Genomic DNA, 27,696 nt, shown 5'->3' on the forward strand with positions numbered 1-27,696 from the left:
AGGGTTCAGTTGATAAATTGTTAAGTAAAAGGGCCTATAATATAAACGCATACAAGTATAAGAGTCTACTAAACCATTTCGCGCATAATTAATAAAGGCTCAACTTTTATAGTATACTAGCAATAACGCGCTTTAAACATATGCTAATAATAGATTGGATAATATAATTAGGAATAATTAACAGTCACATCTCTTTTATTCCCCATAATTAAGCATTTAATATGGTACAGTATAAAAAAAGTTCTTTATGTTGCGATCTTAAAAATAAGAAATATGATTTAATAATATAAAAATTATTTATTTAAGCTATTATAATTAGTTACTTACAACATGTAACTACACACGTAAACCTGATAAGTAGTAACATAAAAAGATGGAGGAAATAGTTAACCTATCACTATATTATACTCCGTTTGTCTCAATTTATGTGACACATTTCATTTTTCGAGAGTCAAACAGTTTAAGTTTAACCGAAAATTTGCTCATGAAATTTTCAAATTTTTAAAAATGAAATTTATATATTTGTAAACTACACAAAAAATACTATTAGTCTTAATAATTAATAATACAGAATATTTAAAAGATATAGGAAAAATTTACGGTAAAAAATAGGCATGTTTAAATCTCGATATCTGAAATATATCACATAAATTGAGACAGCGGAAGTAACAAGTTAAAATACTTTAATATCAGTTTATATATTTTATTATTTTACTAATATAGTACTTTACTTTATACAATAAATGGATACTCTATGACAGGAAAGTGTAAAAGCGGACCTGAATTGGGAGACAACCCGTCAAATCTAAGTAATGACTTGTAATATATAGTGTCCCACAACTATTTAGCTGTTTTTATGAAATTAAACAAACAAGCATTCAATTTTTATTTTTCATTTCTTTTTTTGGTTATCATGAGTATACTACTGGTTAGAGAAAACTTTCATAAAACCTTCAACAACCTTCATTGAAGAAACTTTATGGTTTTGTACTTTGTTAGGTCTAATAATTAAAGAGAATGGAAAAGAAATAATGGTCACGAGTTACGACACGTTAGCAGATTTTGTAAAGTTCATTTGATGAATAATAATATTAAGATTGTGACTAACAGGATACTGCTTATTAGACCTTTTGTTGAAATTTGATATTCTTCGATTCAGTGACAAAGAAATGGTTCCATTCCTTAAATACACCGACTTTATCTGAAAAATTAATATTATGACTAATTCAACCTTAAAATATAACTTGGGATTGTTTAAGTTTATATTAAAGAGACTATATTAATCTCTTTAAAGGACTGATGTAGAATTCTTCGTACACCCGAGGCTCCATCAAAAAAAAAAAAATTAATTTTACTCATATAAAAAATAATAATTTAAACTTAATTTTCAAAACTAATTTGAAAGATGAGATTGTTTAACCATGATAAGAAAGTACTCTTCTTCTCAAAATTAGATGAGACTTTTCACGATAGAATTAATCCATAAACATGTGCCTTAATATAAAAATTAGTACTACTATTTTTTATTTATATAATGATTAAATGAAAACAAAGAGAGTTAATACCAAATAAAGTTAAATCATTATTTCACTTGCCAATTTAATCAAATTTAAATTTTCAAAATATTATTAATAAGATTAATTTAATAAAATACATATGTAATACGTATCATGTCAACGAGGACTAAGTACTATGAAATCGAGGAAGTACTTAACAAATTATCAAGCTCAAATATAGCTCATTCGAGTAATAATAATACTACTAAGATTGGGACCAATAGAAGTTTGTGATTCTATTCAGTGGCGGAGAGACATATCTTCTATAAAAATTATCATTCAACACCTACTTCGTCAATAAATTTAATTTATAACGATGAACATTTAACCTAATATAATGTTTGATGTATCTTTAAATCCTTTTAGTGACATATTTATAAAATGATCACCTGATGTATCTAATAACCAAGGCATCATAAACAAAGAGCAAATCAAATATTACCAAATGAACTACTATTCTACTAATATTATCACTTGATACCACTTACCAATAATTATTACGGGTTCGAACCATGGGCCAAAACTTTTTATTTAAGAGTAATTTACAATAATCTCACTAGTATAGAATCTAATTATTTGAATACACGTTATGTTGTAATATTATGAATCTTCGTACCTAGATACATGTATCTCGGAATAAATGAACTCAAAATTAGGTTAATTTGTTCTAGATACACTTTATCCAAGTAGATTCACATATATCTAAGATACATATACAAATCTCGCGCCCTCGCCTCCCTTCCATCTTGCTTGTCACTCTCTTATCTCACTCGTGTATCTGGTATGCGAGATATATGCTAATTACACTAGATTTTTGATAGTGTAAGGGTACGGTGCTATCCTTGTACTTTGTTTGTTGCACATGGCCTAATGTACACTTGCCCACTTTTTCTCACTCTTTTGGTGGTTTGTCAATTTGAATCTATTTTTTGAAACAACACCATTATTTGCCATATTTGATTTGAAAATCTTCTCATTTTCTTGATGTTATAGAATTATAAGTTTGAAAAAAAAAAAGGCTAGCCCACCCCAGCCCTCGGCCCTTCTAGGGTCGGGTTGGATTGAGCATTTTCAGGCCCTACCAAATGAAGGGTTGGCCCTCCCCAGCCCTTCAAATTCTTTGGCCCACGAGGCTTGGGCCGGGTGGGGTAGGGCCGGCCCTTTTTGACAGTTCTAGTCTTTATGCATGCTGAGAAAATCATGTATGAGTCAAGCTCATATGAATAGTACTATACTAAGATTGTGACTAATAGGAAAGTGATCATCAATTTAAGGTCTTTGGTTTAAAGATTGATATATATGGTTCTATTTAATAATTAGTGGTAGAGGGGCATCTTTCCTAAAGATTGCCATTAGTTACCAATTTTGTCAAATATTTAGGACCCGTTTGGACATAGATTTCTTAAGAAAAAACGGGGAAAAATTTAGCAAATAGTATTTGTCCATACAGTTTGTCATTATTTGGCAAATAACCCAAATGCTAGAAAAAACTAGTATTTAGGTCAAGTCTCATTATTTGGGAACTTTTAATAATTCAAGTTCTACACCAAACTTTTATCTTTTACAAGAACACCCTCTATAGTAGTTGTTTGCGTTGTTTTACATAATTTTTTTACGTGAACATCAAAGTACTGATGGAATATTCAGTGACTATGAAAGTGATGATATGGTTGTTGATGAAAATGATAAACAATCGGCTTAGGGTAACAAAGTCATGTGCCATGAAACACAAATTAACATATGGCTAGTTTTGATAGTTCTTAAAACTTATGCGTATAAATCAAATCTCTCTATATATATAAAGCTGGATGTGAAAACGCTGATGTGACACCTTTTAGAAGACAGTATTCCTATTTATCTATTTTCTCAATTTTTTTAATTTTTCATCACACTAAATACAATATAATTTAATATTATATTCAATATATTAAGCATTAATTGCATTGCAAGAATAGAAAGAAAATCACCATTTATAAACAATAAAGATTTAATTACAATTTTATTATAATTAAGGAAAGGGAAAGATTAATTCAACATTCTATAATCACATTCAATATTCTAAACATTAATTGTATAGTTGGAAACGGAAGAAAGACCCCACGGAAACAAATATTCTAATATCCTAATCTAATTTTTTTGGCATTCTCTATAATATTAAAAATTATAAATTTCATTTAGAATAACTACGTATTTATGGTATGAAACAGTGAAATCATTTACAAATTTTATTAGTAACGTAATGATTAAAAATATTGTGAGTATATAAAGAGAATCACCATTTAAGGAAAATAAAATTTTAATTATAATATATATTTTTATCTATTTTTTTAAACCCTCTATATTTCTTTATCTATTTTTTTACTTTTTTTTTAAACCCTTATCTTTCTTTTCTTTCTTTCACGTTCTTTCAACAAAAAATAATAAGAGCATAAACTTTTATTTGATTATTGTTATTTATATCATTTTCTTTTATTTTCATTTTCAATTTCATTAAATTCGTCTCTTTATTCTATTTGTGTATAAGCTGATTATCCTTTCATATTCTTCATTAATGTTATTTATTAAGATTAATTAAAAGTCATTATAATAATCTTTTAAATACGATAGCAAAAGGAGCCTCAATTCAAATTCAACCATGATTTTTTTCACAATTTTCTTTTCTTGCTTTTCAACATTGCTATTAGAAAATAATACTTTGGAGAGACATAAGGTAATTTTAACTTCCTTACTATTTTTATGTTTATACTATTGTGAAAAATGTATTTTTTTTCCATTTCATTTAAATTATATAATCAACAAAAATATGATGATTATATTGTATATAACAATAAACATTAAGGCATCTTTCATACTGTCAAAAAATTGTTCCAACAAATTGAGATTTACATTTTTATGAAATTGTTTGGTTGTTCTATATTTGGAAATTTGTAAAGGGATTCATAATATGGATATTTATATTAAATTAAATACAAATGCATTGTTCATATGTTTCCTTGGTTCTTTTTTTTTCCAATTAATTTGGCAGGCTTTATCAAACTAAGGATCTCAGGACACATCTTTTCTGTCTCTCTATTTATTTTTTTTCATATTTCACTTGTGAAATTACATTAAATATGTTATTGTTGTTACATTATTAGAGGATATTTAATATTATTTTTTTATGAGAAATTGTAATTGTTTCTGTAAGTTATCATGGCATGGTGTGATTTTGGTGATTGTCGAGACATGTATGGAGGAGCAGACATGAAAAAGGTTCTTATAGAAGCATCTTGTCATTTGAGTATTTTCTCTATTTTCATCTAACACCCAAAATAATAATAAAAAATTGTTGAATAATAAAGAGATGGCAAATGAAAAATTATCTCAATATATTGTAATTGATTGATTTATTAGTTTCATTATCCATACATATTAGAGGTTTGGTTAAATTTTTTGGAAAATAATATTAATTTTTTTAATTATATTGTTCAAAAAATATTGATTGTTGAATTCAAACTATTATGTTTTACTCGCGGGTTCAAAATTTATTTAAAAATAAAAAAGTGTTAATTATATGTTTAAAACTTACTTCTAAAAGAAATGTGTTAACTAATGACTATAGGTTCAAATAATTTTAAGCACGAATAAGCTTATTTTGTTACATTATAATAGAATAGTTAAGATGAATTTATCAACAAATTAACAAGAAGTCTTGACTAAATTTGTACTTAATAATTTTAAACTTAACAAGTATAAGGATCTTTAAATTTAATATTGTGTTAAGATTTGAATTTTTTTATTGACGGATAGTCTTAATTAGATAAAATTTAAATTTTTACTTAATTAATATGTCATATTCCTCTTGCTAAAATATATTAAGTGGATATTTAATTTTTAGAATGATTGTAAATTATATTTATATATACATGTTTCTTTTAAAATCTTTAGTAACTTATTGACTTGTGCTAAATAGTTATATCACCACAATACAGTTAGAAAAAGATAAAGTGAGGGTGATATTTTTCTTTGGTCAAGAAATATAATTATATTTTTTTTAGATTTCTTTTTTTATTTATGTGTGCTATATTAAAAGAACTAAATTTTTTTTTAACTCTGTTAATTGTATTAAATGTGCATTGCAAAGAAATTAAAAAAGACATTTTTAGAATATGTTAAATGTAAAACTTAATTTGACTTTATTTTCATTAATCACTCCACGCAACTTTTTATTATTATGACCTATAAAATAATTAATAGTCATATTTATCATATTATTTGGTGTTTCATATTGTAGCCCTGAAAATAAAATCATTGTACGATTTATAGAAGATCACATTAGCTTTTTAGGTTGTTATATTTTCGATGCTTATTATATTCATATTTTAATTTGATTTGAAGAATAAGATGAAGAATGGTGATCGGTTTGTGGGAGTGGAGTGGACGTCCATAAGAACTCGGAAGATATGTGTGCTGATTTCACATTTTTACTTCTATTTTTTAATGAGTAAGGAATTAAGAATGATGTTGCATTTTTATTGGTATGATTTATCTTTATTTCACATCTTATGTGAATTTCTTATTGCAATTTTTCTGTTCAAAATAGTAAAAAATTTAATAACTTTATTGGAAGTCTACTAAGTACTAACCAAACTTTTTTATCTTACATCAATATTATATTTAATAAAATTATCAAAAATTTATCACTCTTTCTAACCGCGCGAAGTGCGGAGAAGTTCACTAGTTTCTTAAAAAGGTGAAATATATTTCCCAAATACTATGGTCAAACACATGGTAAAATTTCACCCAAATAATATTTGCCAAAAATATTTGAAAATCTATGATCAAACGCTAACTTAATTGATGAACTTTACTTAATATAAAAAAAATTATGATACATATAAAGTAAAATCTCACTAAATTAATATTCAGTTAATTAATTATCTATCTAAATAATATTTTTTTTCGATCCCCTATTGGGGTCAATGAACAAATCACTCATTTTGATAAGATAATAATATAATATATTTTCAGAAGACGTCTATATATGGTCCCATTAATTTTATAAGTTATTAATTCTTTATAAGTACAAATATATCTAAGACAATTTAGTGAAATATGATTCTATTGTGTTCTATCTTTTGTTAAAATTTAAATCTAGTTGAAGCTCATCTCTCACTTTTCTCATTGCATCCAAAAGTTTCGTTGTTGTCTTTTCGAACTGCACCATAAAATTGTGAAGAGTTTTAGATGTGATAAGTGTTTCCTTACGCGTAACTGGTTCTGAATGTATTGTATTATCTTCAACTTTATCATCAATATTGTTTTTCCAATGGTATCCACATTTTTTTCTAAACTCTGGGGAGCTTTGAACTTGCATTATTTCACTCATCCAACATGTTATTAACGTCCATTTTATTGTGGTAATCGAGATTATTAATCATGACCTCAAGTTCATAAATGACGTTTTTGTTAGGGTTTTGTCCTGATTTTCTTACATTATTTGAAGTTTATTTTTTCCTTAAAGAAAAGACAAAACATTACCATAAATGTTTTTACTTTTCCTGAAAGGAAAATATAATATTCTTTCATATTTGGTTTATTCTTTCCTTTTAGGAAAAGGTTTTTGAGTAGCTAGACCTTTTCTAATAAGAAAATGTTTTAGGACTCTATAAATATAGATTTGTTTCTTCTAACACAAGAACAATAACATCCACAGTGTAGTCGTTTAAGAGTCTTGTTTATGTGGAGATTTATTCTCTCTAAAGTTTCAATGTTTTTCTTTATATTAGTTTTGATATAATAATATTTTGATTTTTAGTATAAGTTTTTGTTATCTGATTTATCAACTATATGATTTGCAAATTGTAAGCTTCCGCATGACGCTCTAATTCACCTTCAGAACCCAACAATTTTCACAAGTAGATTCATTCAAATTCTCTGAGATTTCATTCCCTAGTGACTTTTGTGTTGTCAAAACACTCTTTAAATTAATAAATATTAATTCATCAATTAAATAATACATTTACAAAATAATAGTATTTTATAATCTCACCTATATTAATTTAGTAAGATTTTACTGTATCTCTGGATTATGATTTAATTACTATATTCTTTTCAAGCTAGTTGATGAGAAGAAATTTATTAGATTATAGAATTTATCTAGTTTTGGGGATATTTTAATAATCAAAACAAATTTCAAAATTTGCTTCAAATCTGTTTTTGGATTAAGATGTCGGTTTCTTTTAAAAAATTTATGACCTCTTAAATTATTATATTTTTTTTATGGATCTTTCGTAACTGCAATTTGATGAATTGTAGTAGCTAGTAATTTTTATTAAAATATCGTGTTATGATTTTAAAATAATATATTATCTAGTTCATTAAAAATGATAATTTTATGTTAAACTTTATATAAAATTGGGATTTATGATAATGATAATGAACATTATCAAAGTAGTTTCTACATAATTTTCGAAATTATCAAGTATGTTTGTTTGACAAGATTGAATATTTTTGATTGTTTTAAGAACTTATCGATATAAATCATATTTCATATTTTTCAAAGAAAAATAGTGAAATATGTCTTTAAAAAATTATGATCAAACACATTTTAAAACTTCAATTCAAATTTCAGCAAAATTTATTTTTTTCAAAAGTATTTACGAATTTATGATCAAAACGCTAGCTAATTAGCACCACAAAAATGCAGAGTAGAAGTAAATGATTTGTTGGGTAGTTGGTGCTCAGTGGTTGTTCTGACTTCTGACTTGTTTTATTATGAGTGGACCCTTAACTAGCAAGATATTGAAATGTGGGCAATGGCCTGGTAATATATAGTAAAACAATTATCTATTCATACTAAATTATTTTGTTCATTTTACTGCTTTTGAGATATTCTCTCCGTTTTATATTAGTTGACTCATGTTAACTTGATATACTTATTAAAAATTTAATTAAAGAAGTATTTTAGTAATAATATTTTGAATTCTTAAATTTAACTATTATTGTCTTATGTAGTTTTTTTTGTTTCCTATTTGGTGTCCGGTACCGTATTGGAGCCCAATAATTCCAAATTGGCACCGCGTAGCGCCTCATTTGGAAGAAAACGCTTCCTATCAAGAATTTTTCATACTCAAGACTCGAATATGAAACCTTTGGTTAAGGAAAGAGCGACCCATTCGCTACATCATATCTTTTGATGGTTCTTATGTAGCTCGTTAACACTAAAAATAGTATAAGAACAAATAAAATATTTATTTTTAACATAAAAATCAAATAAAATGAAATGGGGGAGTAATATTATATGTTAGGAATTTGGATCATAAATGTTGCTTCATAAGGAAAGGAAACTATTGTTCCCATTTTTGGTGGTCTTTTATTGGTCTGCTCTCTGCCACCTCATTGATCTCTATATCCAAGAAAAATATACAGTTGACCTTTAATTATTTGGACTTTGATGTATTAAAAATAATAAGCTAATTAAATTTTTTGAGTGAGATCCATTGGAATTTGTCTGACGGAGTTTTTGCTCTCCAGATTCGCAGTTTATCCTTGAAAAATTTACTTATTTTTAAGAGTAGTAAATTTATCTTGCTATAGGTTAACTCGTATGTGATTTGAAAACTACTGTATATGAGCGAAATTTCTGTACACACTTAAAAAATAGCGATTGCGAATTTTTGTTGTCATAAAAAGAAAGTCTTGATGTCTTCATATCATATGGTATGAAGCAAATGTATAGAACATTTTAACTTTTAACTAGATTTGAAATTGGCAAATCACTTTTTTCTCGTGTTAAAAAATTAGAAAATTGTTCTATGATTTAGACTTATCATGACCTAACATTTTATTTCTTGCGCTAAACGTACGATTTCTCTGGCATTACGAGTTTTTGGTTTATATCATAATGATGATGATATCTATATAAAATTAATTTTGAATAGCATTTCACGTGACTACTCATGTCTATAGTTTTGTTGTAAAATGCTTATAGAAAAAAAGTTTTGTACACCGGTATTTTCATGCTTTTTATATTGAGTATTCTACTTGAGATTTTTTTAAAAATAATGATATACCACTATTTAAGGTGTCGAAGTTGATAAAATTTTGCAAGTCTAATTGCTTTTATACTCAGATAAATTTTTTACAAAAACTTCAAACAATATGATCTTAATTTTTTGCTTAAAATATCTTAAATCAATAACAAAACTCCTTCGTGACTTGAATTAACAGACCACCCGTCAAAGCTATGAATTCTACCCCTCCATTCCTTTTTAATTGTCATAGTTTTCTTTTTTATAGTCAAACGATATGAATTCTGACTAATATATTAAGATGTATTTTTTTTATCATATTGATATGAAAAGAATTATAATTTATAGTACTTTCTGTAAAGTTTTTGAATGTCTAAATTATTATTTTTTTAAATATCAAATTAATGTAATCTAATTTAAATTTAAAATTAATTAAATTGATTATCGAAAAGCGTAATATGACACAACTAAAAAAGAACATCCAATTATTTAGTACTATTTGTTTTCATTTCTTTCTCTCTTTGGTTATGTTTTGGTCACAGCGGGGCAATGAAAGATGAGTAAGGCAAAGTTCCATTAAAACCTTTCAACAACCCCCACAGAAGAAGCTTTATGGTTCTATTTGACTTGATATACAAGTTGGTCTATTCATTTATTTAAGACAATAATAAAGAAATAAAAGGTCACGAGTTGCGACACATATGCAAACACGATCAATTTTACTCTCCTACTACATGGTCAAAAATAAGGCTGGGCACCGAAACGGGTTGTACCGATACCGTTCCGATTCGTTCCGGTTCGTTCCGGTCCGGTTGTATTCGGGACGGGATGGGATACACTGAACCGGTACACGGAACGGAACGGTCAAAAATAAGGCTGGGCACCGAAACGGTCAAAAATAAGGCTGGGCACCGAAACGGGTTGTACCGGTACCATTCCGATTCGTTCCGGTTCGTTTCGGTCCGGTTGTATTCGGGACGGGATGGGATACACTGAACCGGTACACGGAACGGAACGGTATCATGATTTGGTACCGGTATACCGGTACCGGTTCCGTTCCGGTCCGGTCCGGTACCGGTCCGGTCCCGATAAATCATTTTTAATTAAAATAAAAAATAATATTTTTGTCATTATTTACTTTTATTAGCATTTCTTTTTTGTTTATTTAATTTTTTAAAATTACAAACTTAAGTTATTTAACTTACAAGTTATAAGTATAACTTAATAGCTTAATAACTTATAAACTTCAAAAGATTCAAATCTTTAAAACTTATAACATAACTACATAAGCTCAAAAACTTTTTTAAAAAAAACTTTATTAAACTAAACTTACAAACTTATATACGTAAAAAAACTTTAAAATATCTTTAAAATAAACTTAAGTAAAATTATTATAAATTTTAAAACTCAAATACTATAAACTAATATAACTTAGAAAAAAAAAAAAAAACATTCGTATTTTCGTAATTCAAAATAACTCAAAAAAAATAATTATTTTTTGAAATAGCTATATGTGCCGTCCCGTTTATCCCATCCCGTTCCGTTCCGGTCCATTCCGGTCCGTCCCGGTTCTATCCCGGTATATAGTGGGACGGGACGGAATTGAGCCTCCATCCCGGTAGTTCCGGTCCGGTTCATCCCGATACCGGTCAACAACCCGGTCAAACCGTCCCATTCCGATCCGGTACCGGTTCGTTCCGGTCCGGTGCCCAGCCTTACTCAAAAATAGCTTCGACGCTATCCAAATAACTCAAATATATCCTTCTTCTATAAGAATTATTCAAGCTGGATGTCCAAATCCACGTGACACTGATATTATGGTAAAATTGATATTTCCTCCGTCCAATTTTTTTGTCATATTTTTCTTTTTTTAAAGTCAAACTATAATAATTTTGACTAACTTTTTATGATGTATTTTTTCATCATATGCCACTACAAAAAAAGGGTCGATTTGTGGGGGTTAAAATTACAAATAGTGGGGGTTTTAAACCCCCACAATTTACTGATAGAGGGGTTGCTGAAACTCCCGTGGTTAGGTGCTATTGGTTTGTGGCAGTTTTTAAGCGACCCCGCAATCAACAAATTACGAGATTTTAACCTCCGTAATCTTGTTTAGACAAATGATTCTATTTCTTTTTAATTTGTGGGGGTTTATAACCTCAACAATTAAATTTTAGTACTTCATGTTGTGAGGGTTATAACCTCCGCTCTATTTTTTTAATTGAAATTTTAATATTCAATTTCACAGAGGTTGTAGTTTACATAAAATTAAACTACAACTAATATTCATGCTAATTTTGTAATTAAACCAATACATTCATAATTGTAATTAAATTGATTAATATCTCATAGAATAAAAAGTACAAAGATTTGTTAAATCATGAAGAAGTTAATATAAATTAATGTCAAATGTCATCAAATTTATAGTAGACTTTCTTTAAACTAAAAGAACACAAAAACGAAAAAAATTTGATACCTTGTCTCTATGTACTATAAATTGCATGTAAAAAATTGTAATTTATAGTACTTTTCGTATAGTTTTGAATATCTAAATTTTATGTTTAAAATATTAAATTAATGCAATCTAATTTAACTTTAAAAATTAGTCAAATTGACTTTCGAAAACGAAAAGCGCAACATGACAATTAAAAGGGGCAGGCCCACGTGGGTTCGAGGGGTTCTCATCCGAACCCCCTCGGCAAAAAATTATACCGTATATGTAAGGTAAATTTTCTATATATATATATTGAACCTCCTCAATGATAAGGAGAAACTGATAGCGTAGTGGTAAGTCTCCCTGAAATTAAGCTTCACATCACCAGTTTAAATCCCTGTGATGGCGTTTTTTCTTCTTTTTTTTTTAGTTTCAGTTCTGTTTTTCATGTTTGTTTTTTTTTTATTTTAAAAAAAGTGCAAAAAATGTGATTTTAAACCCAAAAGAATTCAAGGGTCCCATTTCTAAAGGCTTATTTACACGTTTATACTTTTATTTTTCGAACCCTCTGAACGAAAATCATGAGTCCGCTACTGATGTGGCATACAACCTCACCCAAGTCCTAACACATCTCACCTCATCCCCCTCCCCCCTTTCCACTACTTGGACTATAAACGACGTACCATACATCAACATCACTGTTTGTTGATTAGAAGTTATATGTTGCTTGATTTTAATTTTAGAATTTTTTTAAAAAAAAATGTTTCATCCTGCCTCCACTATATATATATCGAATAAATAGTGCATAAGTTTGAACGATTACACGAATTTATTTTTATGGACTAAATTTGATATATTCCTATTAGTGAATTGTTTCAACGTATAAGTAACCATGAAAAATATGGGAAATTTTTCTGTACATGTGCTACCTTATTATAGTGTTATTTACCTATAAAAGATTTGTTTGAATTGTCCATCAATTGGTATTAATGATTAGATGTGTGTGTTGTGTGATTCGCGCAAATGACTTTTTTTGAGTTTCTTGTTTAGATTTTGTCCATATTTTTAAAAAGTAGTACTTATAAATATAGTTCTTAGGAAATTACTCTTCTGAACAGTATTAGATTCGGTTCTAATATTTGGTCATATATTTTACAATCTTTCAAACAAAATATTAGACAATCGTCTATTGTTTTCTTATAAGATCTTCAGTTTACTCATAAAGACCTTTGGATTGTGGTTTAAAAGGTCCATAAATTCTAAGAGATATAAAAAGGTCATTTACTAAATAGCTATATCTCCAAAATGTACAACTGATAAAACAAATCTGATTTTGCATAGGATTAACTGATTGAGGGAGGACTAAATGGAAAATATGATTATTAATTCTTCAAAGTTGAATTAATATGCTATAATCAACGTAAAGAGTTTGTTTGAAAAGAATGTGAAGTGAATACAAATAGACACAATTCAAAGATTGGCCTCATGAACTGGCTATTTATGCAAAATTAGCCATTAAAGGGCCTAAGGTACTAGCCCAAATAACCTGCTCATGTGTAAGGCCCAAATTTGCCTAAAACCGTGGGCTTGAAGTTTGAGTTCTAGATATCACAACTGAATCGACATGTCTCAAGTTTGAACTTGATTAGTCCTTTTATTTAGCTATCCATTAGTATTTACTTGAGTAAAATAGAAGACAAGAAATTAGGAAAAAGATTGGTATTTATCACCATATGTTTTAAAATTAAGATTAATACATAGGGTGTGTTCGGTGTGGAGAAAAATATTTCTCAGAAAATGTTTTTCAATTCTTTCATGTTCGATTGGTCTACAATTTTGAAAAAAAAAATCTTTAGGAAAACAAATTTCTTAAAAATGAGGAAAATGACTTCCCGGATAGAAATAAGAAAAATACAAGTTCTACAAGTGACTTTCCATATTGATTGTGTCATTTTCACCCCAAACAAGCCTCATCTTCACCCCTACCCTAGTATCTCCTATCCCCATTACCTCACACTCCTACCCATACTTCCAGGTCTCATGGCATTTATCTATACTATATTATATACACATGTATTTAGCATAATATTTTTTCCTAAAAAACATTTTCCTTCCTACTGAACACACCTATAGTGTTGTTTGATTTTTCTTGTATATCTCATAGATAACTTGTAAATCTAATCACTAAAATAAGAGAGAAAAGCATAACCACAACGAAATCAAGTGCCATGTAATTAAATTATTCATTCGTATCACACTCTATATAGATAGTATTTTGGTGATATGAACAAAATAATAGCAACAAATATTAGTTTACATTAGAGAAAACTAAAGTATGTGATAACTAAATCATATTAGTAGAAGCACACACTCAACTATCTACTAACTCTTGATCCTAATTTTCGAGCTTCATACCTTTATGTTTAAGTCTATGTCCTCAGTCTATTAATGGTGTGTCATACCTATCTAATCACTTCTTATAAGTTCTTCGACCTGCCTATACCACTCATAACTCTTGTTGTAACTAACATATCACAACTCCTCACTGATGCATCTTCGCACACGTCTGAAAACATCTGAGTCTTGTTTCTCTCATCTTATCCACCATGGAGACCACTCTCATTTTGTCTTGTATAACTTTATTCTTAATCATGTCTTTTCTAGTATGCCCACACATTCGACATCTGAGTATTCTCATTTACTACCTTTATCTTGTAAATCTAGATAATTTTCATTGGATCACTCTGCTCCATTCAATAGTGCTAGTTCAACCATCACTCTATACAACTTACCTTTAAGCCTTGACCCTTGTCGATACATTCTTATTGCACAATACCTCAAATGTGAGCCTCAATTTCACTCACCTACTCCAATTGATGCATGGCATAATCGTTAATTGTACCATCTCCTTAAATAACACACACAAAATACTTGAAGCTTTCTCTTTTAAATATGATTAGTGTATCGATCTTCACCTCCACTCCCTCTTCACGTGTCACGTTACTAAACATAACTTTATTTCTTGCATAAAATAATACTAAATCAAAATTTTAAATTACAAATCAAATACAATCAAACCCAATTTCTTAAAAGTCTTTTTTTCAAGTTATATTTGATTATTGATTCAGTTTTGAGTTTATTTTCTTTGAACAACTCTCCTCAAGTCCAATAAAAAGAAAAAAAAAAGTGTAGTATATATTGATGTACATAGTGATGTGACTGCCTTACCCTTAACTAGAGGTTTCAAGTTTGATTAATTAACCAAAGTCTCAAATTCAAGCTTTGGATATGAAAAAACTCATGTTTGGAGTTTCACCCTTGCAGTGCACGATCTGATTTAGTCGAGACTCCAATGCAGACTTTGAACACCAAGTGGAAAATCAATAATAAAAAAAATTGTAGGGAAATATGCAATCAACACTAGAAGGAAATTACTCTTCTAAATAGTATTAGATTCGGTTCTAATATTTGGTCATATATATTACAATCTTTCAAACAAAATATTAGACAATCGTCTATTGTTTTCTTATAAGATCTTCAGTTTACTCATAAAGACCTTTGGATTGTGGTTTAAAAGGTCCATAAATTCTAAGAGATATAAAAAGGTCATTTACTAAATAGCTATATCTCCAAAATGTACAACTGATAAAACAAATCTGATTTTGCATAGGATTAACTGATTGAGGGAGGACTAAATGGAAAATATGATTATTAATTCTTCAAAGTTGAATTAATATGCTATAATCAACGTAAAGAGTTTGTTTGAAAAGAATGTGAAGTGAATACAAATAGACACAATTCAAAGATTTGCCTCATGAACTGGCTATTTATGCAAAATTAGCCATTAAAGGGCCTAAGGTACTAGCCCAAATAACCTGCTCATGTGTAAGGCCCAAATTTGCCTAAAACCGTGGGCTTGAAGTTTGAGGTCTAGATATCACAACTGAATCGACATGTCTCAAGTTTGAACTTGATTAGGCCTTTTATTTAGGATTAGCTATCCATTACAATTTACTTGAATAAAATAGAAGACAATAAATTAGGAAAAAGTTTGGTATTTATCATCATATGTTTTAAAATTAAGATTAATACGGTGTGGAGAAAAATATTTTTCAGAAAATGTTTTTCAATTTTTTTCATGTTCGATTGGTCTACATTTTTGGAAAAAAAAAATTCTTTAGGAAAACAATTTTTTAAAAAATGAGGAAAAGGACTTCCCTGATAGAAATAAGAAAAAAACAAGTGCTACAAGTGACATTCCATAGTGATTGTGTCATTTCCACCCCAAACAAGCCTCATCTTCACCCCTACCCTAGTATCTCCTATCCCCATCACCTCAGACTCCTAAGTCCTACCCCTACTTCCAGGTCTCATGGTATTTATCTATATTATATATACATGCACTTAGCATAATATTTTTTCCTAAAAAACATTTTCCTTCCTACTGAACACACCTATAGTGTTGTTTGATTTTTCTTGTATATCTCAAAGATAACTTGCAAATCTAATCACTAAAATAAGAGAGAAAAGCACAACCACAAAGAAATCATGTGTCATGTAATTAAATTATTCATTCGTATCACACTGTATATAGATAGTATTTTGGTGATATGAACAAAATAAGTGTAGCAACAAATATTAATTTACATTAGAGAAAAATAAAGTATGTGATAACTAAATCAGTAGAAGTACACACTCAACTATCTACTAACCATTTACTCTAATTCTCGAGCTTCATACCTTCATGTTTAAGTCCATGTCCTCAGTCTATTAATGGTGTGTTATACCTATCTAATCAACTCTTTTAAGTTCTTCGACCTGTCTCTATCTCTCATAACTCTTGTTGTAACTAACATTCCATAACTCCTCACCGATGCATCTTCACACACGTCTGAAAGTATCTCTGTCTTGTTTCTCTCATCATGTCCACCACGAAGACCACTCTCATTTTGTTTTGTATAACTTTATTCTTAATCATGTCTTTTCTAGTATGCCAACACATGCGACATTTGAGCATTCTCATCTGCTGCCTTTATTTTGTAAATCTGGACATTTTTCATTGGCTGTCACTCTGCCCCATACAACTGTGTTAGTTCAACCATCACTTTATACAACTTACCAGCTTTAAACATTGTTGATACATTCTTATTGCACAATACCTAAAATGTGAGCCTCGATTTCACTCACCCTACTCCAATATGATGCATGACATAATCGTCAATTGTCCCGTCTCCTTAAATAACACACACAAAATGCTTGAAGCTTTCTCTTTCAAATATGATTAGTGTATCGATCTTCACCTCCACTCCCTCCTCATGTTTCACGTTACTAAACATAATTTTATTTCTTGCATAAAAAACAACACTAAATTAAAATTTCAAATTACAAATCAAATACAATCAAACCCAATTTCTTAAAAGTCTTTTTTTCAAGTAATATTTGATTATCAATTTAGTTTTGAGTTTATTTTCTTTGAACAACTCTCCTCAAGTCCAATAAAAAGAAAAAAAAAAGTGTAGTATATATTGATGCAGTGATGAGACTGTTTTATCTTTAACTAGAGGTCTCAAGTTTGATTAATTAACCAGAGTCTCAGATTCAAGCTTTGGATATGAAAAAACTCATGTTTGGAGCGCCACCCTTGCGATACACAAATGTATTTAGTCGAGACTCCAATGCAGACTTTGAACACCAAGTGGAAAATCAATAGTAAAAAAAATTGTTGGGAAATATGCAATCAACACTAGAAGGAAAAGGAGCAAAGAAAAAAAGAAAAAGGCAATTGTAAATTTGCAAATACAATAACGACGTCATAACACCTTATTTATTTGGCGTTCTTTACTGCAATTGGAAATCTATATAATAACGACGTCGTAAAGGCCTATGAAATACTTTTCCATTCCTGACTTCTTCGCGTTGTTTCCTTTTTTCTCCAACTTAACGTAACACTGCCGTTCCGAAACGGTCCCGCGAGAAACCAAAAGCAGAAACAACGAGACTGGAAAATGGAGTAAAAGGCCTTCTCTTCAACAAGAAAATCAAGAATCATCAAAATCTTCACTTTTACTAACCAATCTTAATTTTCTCCAAATCCCATTTTCGTTTTCGGATAAAACAAGAAGTTCTTTTAAACCCTCCGGAAAATTCCAGACAGGGACAATTGGGATTTTCAGTTCCAGTCATTCTTTGATCTGATGATCTGATCGCCATTGTAATGTAAAGAACAAATTAAATTACGTAAAGGGTCTGTTAGAATCAAATAATCTTGGAAAATTTGACGGGGTGACCAATGTCTTGGGGATTGGGTTGGAAACGCCCATCAGATGTATTTCACCTCACATTAAGCTATGGTGAAGACGAGGCATTAGATGAGTCCACGCCCACATCTTCAAGATCGTCCTCATCGACGTCGGCGCATACTTCACCATTCTCGCCGTCACCCCCGTCGCCGGCGGCGGAGGGTCAAGAGGAGAATAATCAAGAAGAGCTATTAGGGTTTAGGGTGGATTTAGATTGGAACGTCGGTGATGATGAGGATCAGGTGGCTTTAAAGTTGCAGTCACAGGTTATGGTGGCATTGCCTTCACCACAAGATACTGTGGAAATTGAATTCAAGGAAAAGACGGAGAATGAAAATGCTGGGGAGGAGGATATGGGTGAGGTGGCTGTGGAAATGAGAGTGGTGAAGAGGAGAGAGCCATTGAAAGGGGTGATGATGTGGCGGGTGGGTAGTTCAAGCCAGCAGAGTGATGGGATGGGGGTATTGTCAAAGTTGATGAGGTTGAATTTCGCCAATGGCGGTGGTTTAGGAATCGGGGAAGGCACACCAGTGGGGTGTGCTGACCACTGGAAGAGTGTTACTGTTGTTAGTCTATGTGGTCTTGGACTAATGGTGAGTGATTCTTGTTTTAACATTAGTTCGTAGTTGCAAGTGTGTATGAATTTATAATTAAGTTTTGATGAGTAATTTTGAGTTTAAAATTATATCATGTTCGTTCTTGCCAAACCATAATAATTGGTCTCAAATAGAACTATTGAGTATTGGAATGAATTTGGCTCTAAGTTGAATAGAGTGAATATCAAGGATCATGTAGCCAATTCCAGCTAGTTTTGAAATTGGTTGGAGTTGTTTTTCTTGTTTTGTGCATATGCACAATGTGGTGTTTGTTGTTCAATATACAGGGCACTTCTAACTTCAGAAAGCATTCCAAGGTATGGTATTTGTTATATGTACTATGTCTTTCTTTTGTTTTCCTGATTCTGAGGGACTGGTAGGATATATGAGAAACTGATCTGCTAATAGTGGTTTTGATTAAAACCAATCCAACTACTGTTTGTAACTTGTAGAATGGCTGTACTGAGAAGTAGTTTCCGATCAATTGGGTCTCCCATATTTTTACATGTTGCAGGTGCTGCCAGTAGAGATAACCCAGCTGCCTCTTATTGAAAGGCTATATCTTGATAACAATAAGCTATCAAATTTGCCACCTGAGCTTGGTGCACTAAAATGCTTGAAAGTTCTTGCCGTGGACTACAACATGTTAGTCTCTGTCCCTGGTAAGATTGAAATCTTCACATAAATACTGACAGAGTACAACCTATATAGCTGTGAACAGTATATTTGTTGGATTTACCTTAAGTCAGTTCATAAGGAGTAGTAATACAAATAGCAAATGATTCCTTCCTACTCATTTCATTCTTTGCCCTGGTTGGATATGATGAACAGTGGAACTAAGAGAGTGTATTGGGCTAGTCGAATTATCGCTGGAACACAACAAGCTGGTGCGACCTCTTCTTGATTTCAGGTCTCTCTATTTAGACTTATGATAGGCCAATCTTCCATTTCTCTTTATTTCTTAGTCAAATCCTGTCATTCCGTGCTTGAGATCCGATGTTTTTATAACTTAATTATAGGGCAATGACAATGTTACGTGTTCTGAGGCTTTTTGGTAATCCTCTAGAATTTCTTCCTGATATTTTGCCACTCCAGAAGCTTCGCCACTTATCTCTTGCAAACATAAGGGTTGTGGCAGACGATCAGTTGAGATTAGTGAATGTGCAAATAGAGGTATTCATAACACTCTTTTTCAAGTTATTCTGCTTATCTAACAGGCCTTATGAGGTTGAAGAACTCTGTTTTTTTTTTAATTGAACTTGCAGATGGAGAATAGTTCTTACTTTATTGCATCTCGGCATAAACTGAGTGCCTTCTTCTCTCTTATATTCCGTTTCTCTTCTTGTCACCATCCCCTGCTAGCTTCGGCCCTGGCAAAGATAATGCAAGATGAGGGGAATCGTGTAGTTGTTGGGAAAGATGAGAACGCTGTGAGGCAACTCATAAGTATGATCAGTAGTGACAATCAACATGTGGTATGCTAGCTTATACTCTGTAGGATGCTTTGATCTAATTTCATATCCAATCAATGCATAAAATTGTGTTTTTGTGCAGGTAGAACAAGCTTGCTCCGCTCTTTCTTCTCTTGCCACAGACGTTTCTGTGGCAATGCAGTTAATGAAATCAGATATTATGCAACCCATAGAAAGAGTACTAAAATCTGCTGGTCCTGAGGAAGTCATATCTGTGTTGCAAGTTTTGGGAAATTTGGCGTTTGCATCAGATATTGTATCCCAAAAGCTGCTGACAAAGGATGTATTGAGATCATTGAAACTTTTGTGTGCTCACAGAAATCCAGAGGCAAGCCTCGCTTATTCTCTTTTTTTGTTTGGGTAATTCAGTTAGTAAAATGTTTTCCTGTTTCCGTTGAGTGATCTTTGAAATGAATTATTTTGTCTACTTAGGTGCAAAGACTAGCTTTATTTGCAGTTGGTAATTTAGCGTTCTGCTTGGAAAATCGTCGTATTTTAGTTACTTCAGAAAGTTTACGGGAATTGCTATTGCGGTTGACAGTTGCATCAGAGGCACAAGTCAGCAAGGCTGCAGCTCGTGCTTTGGCAATACTAGGTTGGTTTCTGTATGTTTCTTATGGTTCAGCTATACCTGGCCTTTTGAATACATATTCTATCTTATTGCAGGGGAGAATGAGGTTCTGCGGCGAGCTATAAGAGGGAGACAGGTCCCAAAGCAAGGATTGCGCATACTTTCAATGGATGGTGGTGGCATGAAAGGTCTGGCAACTGTGAGAATCCTTAAGGAGATTGAGAAAGGTACTGGGAAGCAGATACACGAACTTTTTGACCTCATTTGTGGGACTTCAACTGGTGGTATGCTTGCTGTTGCTCTTGGGATCAAACTGATGTCCTTGGAAAAATGTGAAGAAATATATAAAAAACTTGGTGAGTTTCTACTCTAAAAAGGCTCAACTTTGCTGCGTCCTTTCAAGTGTTTTTAAACTTGTTGTAGTTTGCTTGACACAGTGGCAGTGCTGATGCATATCTTATCATATACCATGCCTCTCTAAATTCACTTTTTCAGGAAAACTTGTGTTTGCTGAAACTGTTCACAAGGACAATGAAGCAGCAACATGGAGAGAAAAGTTGGATCAACTCTACAAGAGCTCATCTCAGAGTTTCAGGGTTGTTGTACATGGATCTAAAGTATGTGATGCCATTAGTTTTCTTCCTTTAAGTTAATTCACACTTAGTCTTGCCATGCAACTTATGTCTTGCCTATATTGATAATAGGGTGTCCAAAATATTAGAGTACTTGTACATAAAATGGTTATTTATTATAGGGAAAAGGGGTAAATATACCCCTCAACTTTGCAATTACAAATATACCCCTCATTAAAAAAATTGTGCATATATCTACACTCACCGTTAACAAATGGTGTATATATACCCTCACCGTATAACAAATGGTGCATATTTACCTTTTTCGTTGACAAATTGAATTTTAAAAAACAATCCTAAAATTGGTTTTTTAATTCCAAAAATGACATGTGGCTTTAAAAGATTATACCTCACCCATTTCTTTTTACCCCTTCAGACATGACCCAACTATAAATAACCCAATCCTTCTTTTAATCAGACACTACCCAAACCCATTTTATGACACTGAAGTAGTCGTGGAATAGTGCCAAACATCAGTGGGAATAGTAGCCAGAACTGTGGCCACAGTAGCCTGAATAGTGATGGAAAAGTGTCGGAACGATAAACCTAAAAGAGGCATGATGTTGCTCAAACAGACACTGGAAAAGTGGAAAGAATTGTTCTAGTAAGATCAGGGGAAAGAAGATGGTGTTGCTGGAATAGTCACTAAAAGTGTGGTTTCACTGAAACAGCGTTCAATAAAAGATTAGAATAGTGATTAGGGATGAGAACAGAAATATTTTTCGAGCATCAGCAAAAATAATAGGATTTGATACCATGTGAGAAATAAGAGGAGATAAGAGAAGGCTTGAGACAAGTGTCTGTCTTATGCCTAGGAACTTATCAAAAAAAGAAGAAGTGTATAAATAATAATACACAAATACTGTCATCCCATATGGTACAATATATCTAATCTATCAGTTCGACTGTTTCTAATTTGTAGTTTTTAAACATCTACCCGGATTTTTTTTCTAGTACTTAAAATGCTGCTGAATAAGAGGGACCTTGTGACTTTGAAATCACAATTGACCCTCTATCCTCTTCCAGCACAGTGCAGAACAGTTTGAGAGATTGTTGCAGGAGATGTGTGCTGACGAGGATGGGGATCTTCTGATAGAGTCAGCAATTAAAAGGATTCCTAAAGTTTTTGTTGTATCAACTCTGGTCAGTGCGACTCCAGCTCAACCCTTTATTTTCCGCAACTATCAGGTTATTACTGAATCCTCATATGACTCAATACTTGGACTTCATCTGAGTAGTGCTTACACTAGCTCTGCCTCTATTATTTCCTTTTTATTAGTTTGTCATTGAACCTTTGTGTTGGGGAAGTGCAGTACCCTCCTGGGACACCAGAGATTTCCCCTGCGGCTACTGAGAATTTGACTATTGCTGGCCAAGGAACAGTAAGTGATCCAGCTCAAGTTGAACATAAGAGAAATGCTTTCATGGGAAGCTGTAAGCATCGGATATGGCAGGCCATAAGAGCATCATCCGCTGCACCTTATTATCTTGATGATTACTCTGATGGTATAATTTTGCTTATGTTTAAAAAAATTAACTCATGGCAAATCCTCACGAGCTCTGTTTCTATGGACGCATGTCATTGTCATCTTCCCTGACTCTTCTCTCTGTTTAATTTCAGATGTATACCGCTGGCAAGATGGTGCAATTGTTGCCAACAATCCTACCATTTTTGCCATACGAGAAGCACAACTATTATGGCCAGATGCAAGGATTGACTGCATGGTCTCAATTGGTTGTGGTTCTGTACCCATGAAGGTATACTAAAGGATTGCCTATTATGATCAAGACTGCCATCATTTTTCAGGCTTTAAAAGGCCTTGAACATGCTGTTGGAACTTGATGTATTCATGGATCACATTTGCTTGCCTGTTCTTTTCCATATATTTAGATTGGAGAATCTGGAAATGCACCTTCAATACAGTTCTTAACTAAAATGTTGATTATGTGATACTCATAGAATTTTGGTATTATTTGACAACTTAAGTCAGCTGCAAATTTGTTCGTTATTCTTAATGTGTCATAATGTCAGGGGGTTCCCTTGGATCATAGCATATTTTTTCAATATTCTTATCTTCTGCTGTTAATTCTGGAGTTGAGTTCACAGTCTGCTACTTTTTAAAAAAATAGAAAAATACCAAATTTTTTAAAGAAATTAAACGTTGAAAACAGTGCATGATATTTTATCGCCAAGGTCTTACTCTCCATTGCTACTGGAAGTTTTCGTTAAGGCAAGATAACATTTACTTCAAACCATGTTACTTGAGTGTTCAATTTATAGCTGTTTCTGCTGTTTTTCCTGCTGTGTTAGGTCCGCAAAGGTGGATGGCGTTATCTTGATACTGGCCAAGTGTTGATAGAAAGTGCATGCTCAGTTGACCGGGTGGAGGAAGCTTTAAGTACATTGCTTCCACTGCTTCCTGATGTGCACTATTTTCGCTTTAATCCAGGTGAAGTTACTTTACAATGTTGCCTGAGGTGAAATATTACAAGCTAAAGATTGGTTCTTTTCCTTTTGGGAAACCTTATTTCCCTAATTCTTTTCCTGAACTTTTGGAATTTCATAAACAATTCAATTTTTAGGTATCAGCCAGAATTAAAGAAAATGAATTAGGAGTATGATCTAGTCTTGCACTGCGGTGATATTGAGTTATAATTTTCTTCACATTCTTAACATGCTTTCTACATATCTGGGATGCAGTTGATGAGCGATGTGATATGGAGCTAGATGAGACGGACCCTGCTGTCTGGTTAAAGTTAGAGGCTGCAACAGATGATTACATTCAGAACACCTCTGCTGCTTTCAAGAATATTTGTGAAAGATTGTTGGAGAGGCCACATGATGAGAAATTTTCAGATAAAAAGTCCAATCAGTTTCTCAAAGCGAAGAATTCTAAAACTGGTGTGTGTGGAATCATTTTTAATTTCTTGCCATGATATTCTTTTGTCTCAGATGGATTGAACTTTATTGGATTCAATTTATTTTCAGATGAAAGCAGTCCTTCTTTAGGTTGGAGGCGGAGCGTGCTTCTTGTCGAGGCCCCAAATAGTGCAGATGCTGGAAGAGTCTTTCACCATGTTCGCTCACTAGAGTCATTTTGTGCTCGTAACGGAATAAAGCTCAGTCTTTTTAATGGCATATCAAATACTCAGAAAGCAACTCCAGGATCAACTTTTCCGACACCTTTTGCTTCTCCATTGTTCACTGGGAGTTTCCCTTCAAGCCCTCTCTTATACAGTCCTGATATTGGGGCTCATAGGGTTGGTAGAATTGAGTTAGTTCCACCACTAAGCTTGGATGGATTACAATCTGCAAAAACAACCGTCTCACCGCCCGAGTCTCCTCGAAAACGTCGACAGCTTTCGTTGCCTGTTCAATCTTTGTATGAGAAGCTAAAGAATTCCCCTCAGGTTGGAGTTGTGCATTTGGCTCTGCAAAATGATACATCTGGCTCTGTACTGAGGTAAGATATTCCTTATTTTTTGGTTACTTATTGGAAATGCTGTTTATCATGCTAATGTCATCAACTTCTACGAGATAGTTGGCAGAATGATGTATTTGTGGTTGCCGAACCTGGAGAACTAGCAGATAAGTTTCTGCAGAGTGTCAAATTCAGCTTGCTGTCTATGATGCGAGGCCGCCGGAGAAAGTATGCATCAGTCATCTCTGACATCTCAACCGTTGCTGATCTTGTTAGGTGTAGGCCATGCTTCCAAATTGGGGGTGTAGTCCACCGTTATATTGGGCGTCAGACACAGGTTTGTGCGGACATGATGTCTGCCATCCTTATTTTGTTATTCTTTGCTTTCAGAAACCAAGATTTATGAATTTGCTTTGACGAGAGGGAGTTGCTCGGATGGTAAGCACCCCTCACTTCCAACCTGAAGGTTGCGAGTTCGAGTCACCAAGGGAGCAAAAGGGGTGGGAGCTCCTAGGGAGGGTAAGAAAAAAAAGTGAATTTGCTTTTGATCAAAGGAGTTCATGAATTTCCTATTTTTTGTCTTCTGAAGGTCATGGAAGATGACCAAGAAATTGGTGCCTATATGTTCCGCAGGACGGTTCCTTCAATGCATTTAACTTCAGAAGATATTCGGTGGATGGTATACCCTCTGATCATTTATGTCATTCAGTATTGCATCTTTTTTTCATTGCAAGATTTTATGTGTGAGAAGGAACTTATCTTTTCCAAATGATGTTATATGGTTGGTATCATTTGATTGAACAAGTCAACACCAATCTGGTTGGGTTCAAAATATGACAAATGAACTTACTTGGGTTCAAGTATCTGTGGCAAGGATAAACTCTTCAGCACTCAGAGGTCTTCTGCAGATAAAGCTCTGCAGTGCTGATGCTCCCTAATGGATGTGCACAGATAGCGCTTTCCACATATTGCTTTTATCCTAAAAATTGAATTGAATAAATTTATCTCTGGTTTCATTGCTTCATCTGCATCACAAATTTAAGAGGCTTGTTCATTACACTACACATTTTTGAATGTATACTTAAGGTTTACTACCAAGACTTGGTTAATCACTTGCTATACTAAAGGTTTACTATTAAGACTTGGTTAATCACTTGCTCTGTCATTCATCGTTTAAGTAAATTGGGTTGCATTTCTTTCATTTGTCATGATAGAGGGCTTAATACACTGTCAGTGAGTATGTTGATTTATTTCGTGTTATCTCTCCAAGACCTGTGCTTGTGACCTATTACTCTATGCGTACACATTTACCCTAGAAAATTTGTTAATCCTTTTAGTATATTTGTTAAACCTTCCAGGTTGGAGCATGGAGGGAGAGAATTATAATCTTCACTGGTTTCTATGGCCCTATCCAACCTGTAATCAAGGCTTTTCTAGATTCAGGAGCAAAAGCTGTTATATGTCCTTCCTCTGAGCCTGATGAAGTGCAGTTGTCTACATTTCACGGATCAGGTGATTTTAATTCTTTCGATAATGGAAAGTTTGAAATTGGCGAAGAAGAAGCAGAGGATGACGATACTGAACCTACTAGTCCAGCTAGTGATTGGGATGATAGTGAACCAGAGCAAAGTGAAGGACGCTCTCAATTCTTTTGGGATGATGATGAGGGGGAGTTGTCCCAATTCATATGTCAATTCTATGAGTCTCTTTTTCAGGGTGGTTCAAGAATAGGTGCTGCATTGCAGCATGCTCGTGCCTCGCACCGTAGCCTAAGATATTCATGCCATCTTCCCAGCATACCATAGTTCGTCGGTTGACTCATACCATGATAGTCTCAAGGAAGGCGCAAGTCAGCCAATGCTTTTGCTGACTGCATGTTGCTTGATTAAGGCAATTTGCACGATCTCTACATTACTCCATACTTTGTAAAGAAGACGTATACTTGTTCAAGCAAAGGAAAAGGATTGCAGAAGAAGCATGGGAAGAGAAAAAAGCAGTAGAAATGAGTAATAGTTCCAAGAAGCTAGAGAAGCAACCAATTTGAGGCTCTGAAGTCAGTTTTTTTGTGTTCTTAGTCACTGATGGATGCTTGTTTTTCTTTAGGGACCAGTTTTGCAGAATTTTCCTTGTAAGTCATTTCAGATTGAGAAAGGTTTTGAGTCCCAATAAGTAACTTGTATAGGAAAATTAATTTATTGGATAAAGCATGGACAATTTTTTTAACCACCCTTATCCACAATGAAGATTTATCTGCCTTCTTGCGAAAAGCAGATTCATTTCTTTCTTGTTCTTCTTGGACAGTGGTTGATGGTGACAACACAATTTGAAACTGATATGCTATTAGAATCTGGTGTTCTCAAGTGGTGTCTGCAAATTGTAAAGGAGGAACCTATGTGATGTTGTGCTTGTTAAACAAAAACTAGTTGGGACTTGGGATAAACTCATGTGCTCTTGTGACATCTTATTTTACGAAAATAGAGACATTAAGGTGAGGCTTAACGGTCAATGAAGTGGGAAACTATTCAAGATAGGATTCAAATAATCTCAGTAGATACACAAATCATTATGTGATCTCTTTCCATTCCATCTTTCAAGGTTTGGATGACAGAGCTATTTACTATTTCTGCCCATTGATAACGCAAGGTGATCTCCTTTCATTGAAGATAGGCGTCTGATTGCGATTGAGTAGATCTCAAATTGGT

The 27,696-nt window shown here is 32.4% G+C and overlaps 1 protein-coding gene across 1 annotated transcript; it reads left to right on the forward strand.

Annotated features, from left to right (window-relative positions):
- The first annotated feature begins 18,127 nt into the window (after positions 1-18,127).
- LOC125821950 (phospholipase A I) lies at positions 18,128-27,217 on the forward strand. The gene is made up of 18 exons (XM_049501302.1): positions 18,128-18,894; positions 19,412-19,559; positions 19,729-19,807; positions 19,917-20,070; positions 20,163-20,372; positions 20,452-20,697; positions 20,802-20,964; positions 21,036-21,296; positions 21,436-21,557; positions 22,599-22,760; positions 22,886-23,078; positions 23,194-23,330; positions 23,884-24,022; positions 24,274-24,474; positions 24,562-25,036; positions 25,115-25,331; positions 25,584-25,673; positions 26,353-27,217. Exons 1-18 carry the CDS (start codon positions 18,292-18,294, stop codon positions 26,797-26,799), a joined length of 4,047 nt encoding a protein of 1,348 aa, XP_049357259.1. The 5' UTR covers positions 18,128-18,291; the 3' UTR covers positions 26,800-27,217.
- Positions 27,218-27,696: the final 479 nt, after the last annotated feature.

Source organism: Solanum verrucosum, unplaced genomic scaffold, assembly GCF_900185275.1.
Source record: "Solanum verrucosum unplaced genomic scaffold, falcon-dt-bn FXZP01000103.1, whole genome shotgun sequence".
NCBI classification, from domain to species: domain Eukaryota; kingdom Viridiplantae; phylum Streptophyta; class Magnoliopsida; order Solanales; family Solanaceae; genus Solanum; species Solanum verrucosum.

Bases quoted from the DNA above. Each gene is read 5' to 3' on its own strand.
- LOC125821950 (XM_049501302.1), top strand. From the start codon at position 18,292: ATGTCTTGGGGATTGGGTTGGAAACGCCCATCAGATGTATTTCACCTC. The intron at 20,373-20,451 runs GTATGCTAGCTT...GTTTTTGTGCAG, and splicing joins GTAGTGACAATCAACATGTG to GTAGAACAAGCTTGCTCCGC. The intron at 20,698-20,801 runs GCAAGCCTCGCT...TTGTCTACTTAG, and splicing joins GTGCTCACAGAAATCCAGAG to GTGCAAAGACTAGCTTTATT.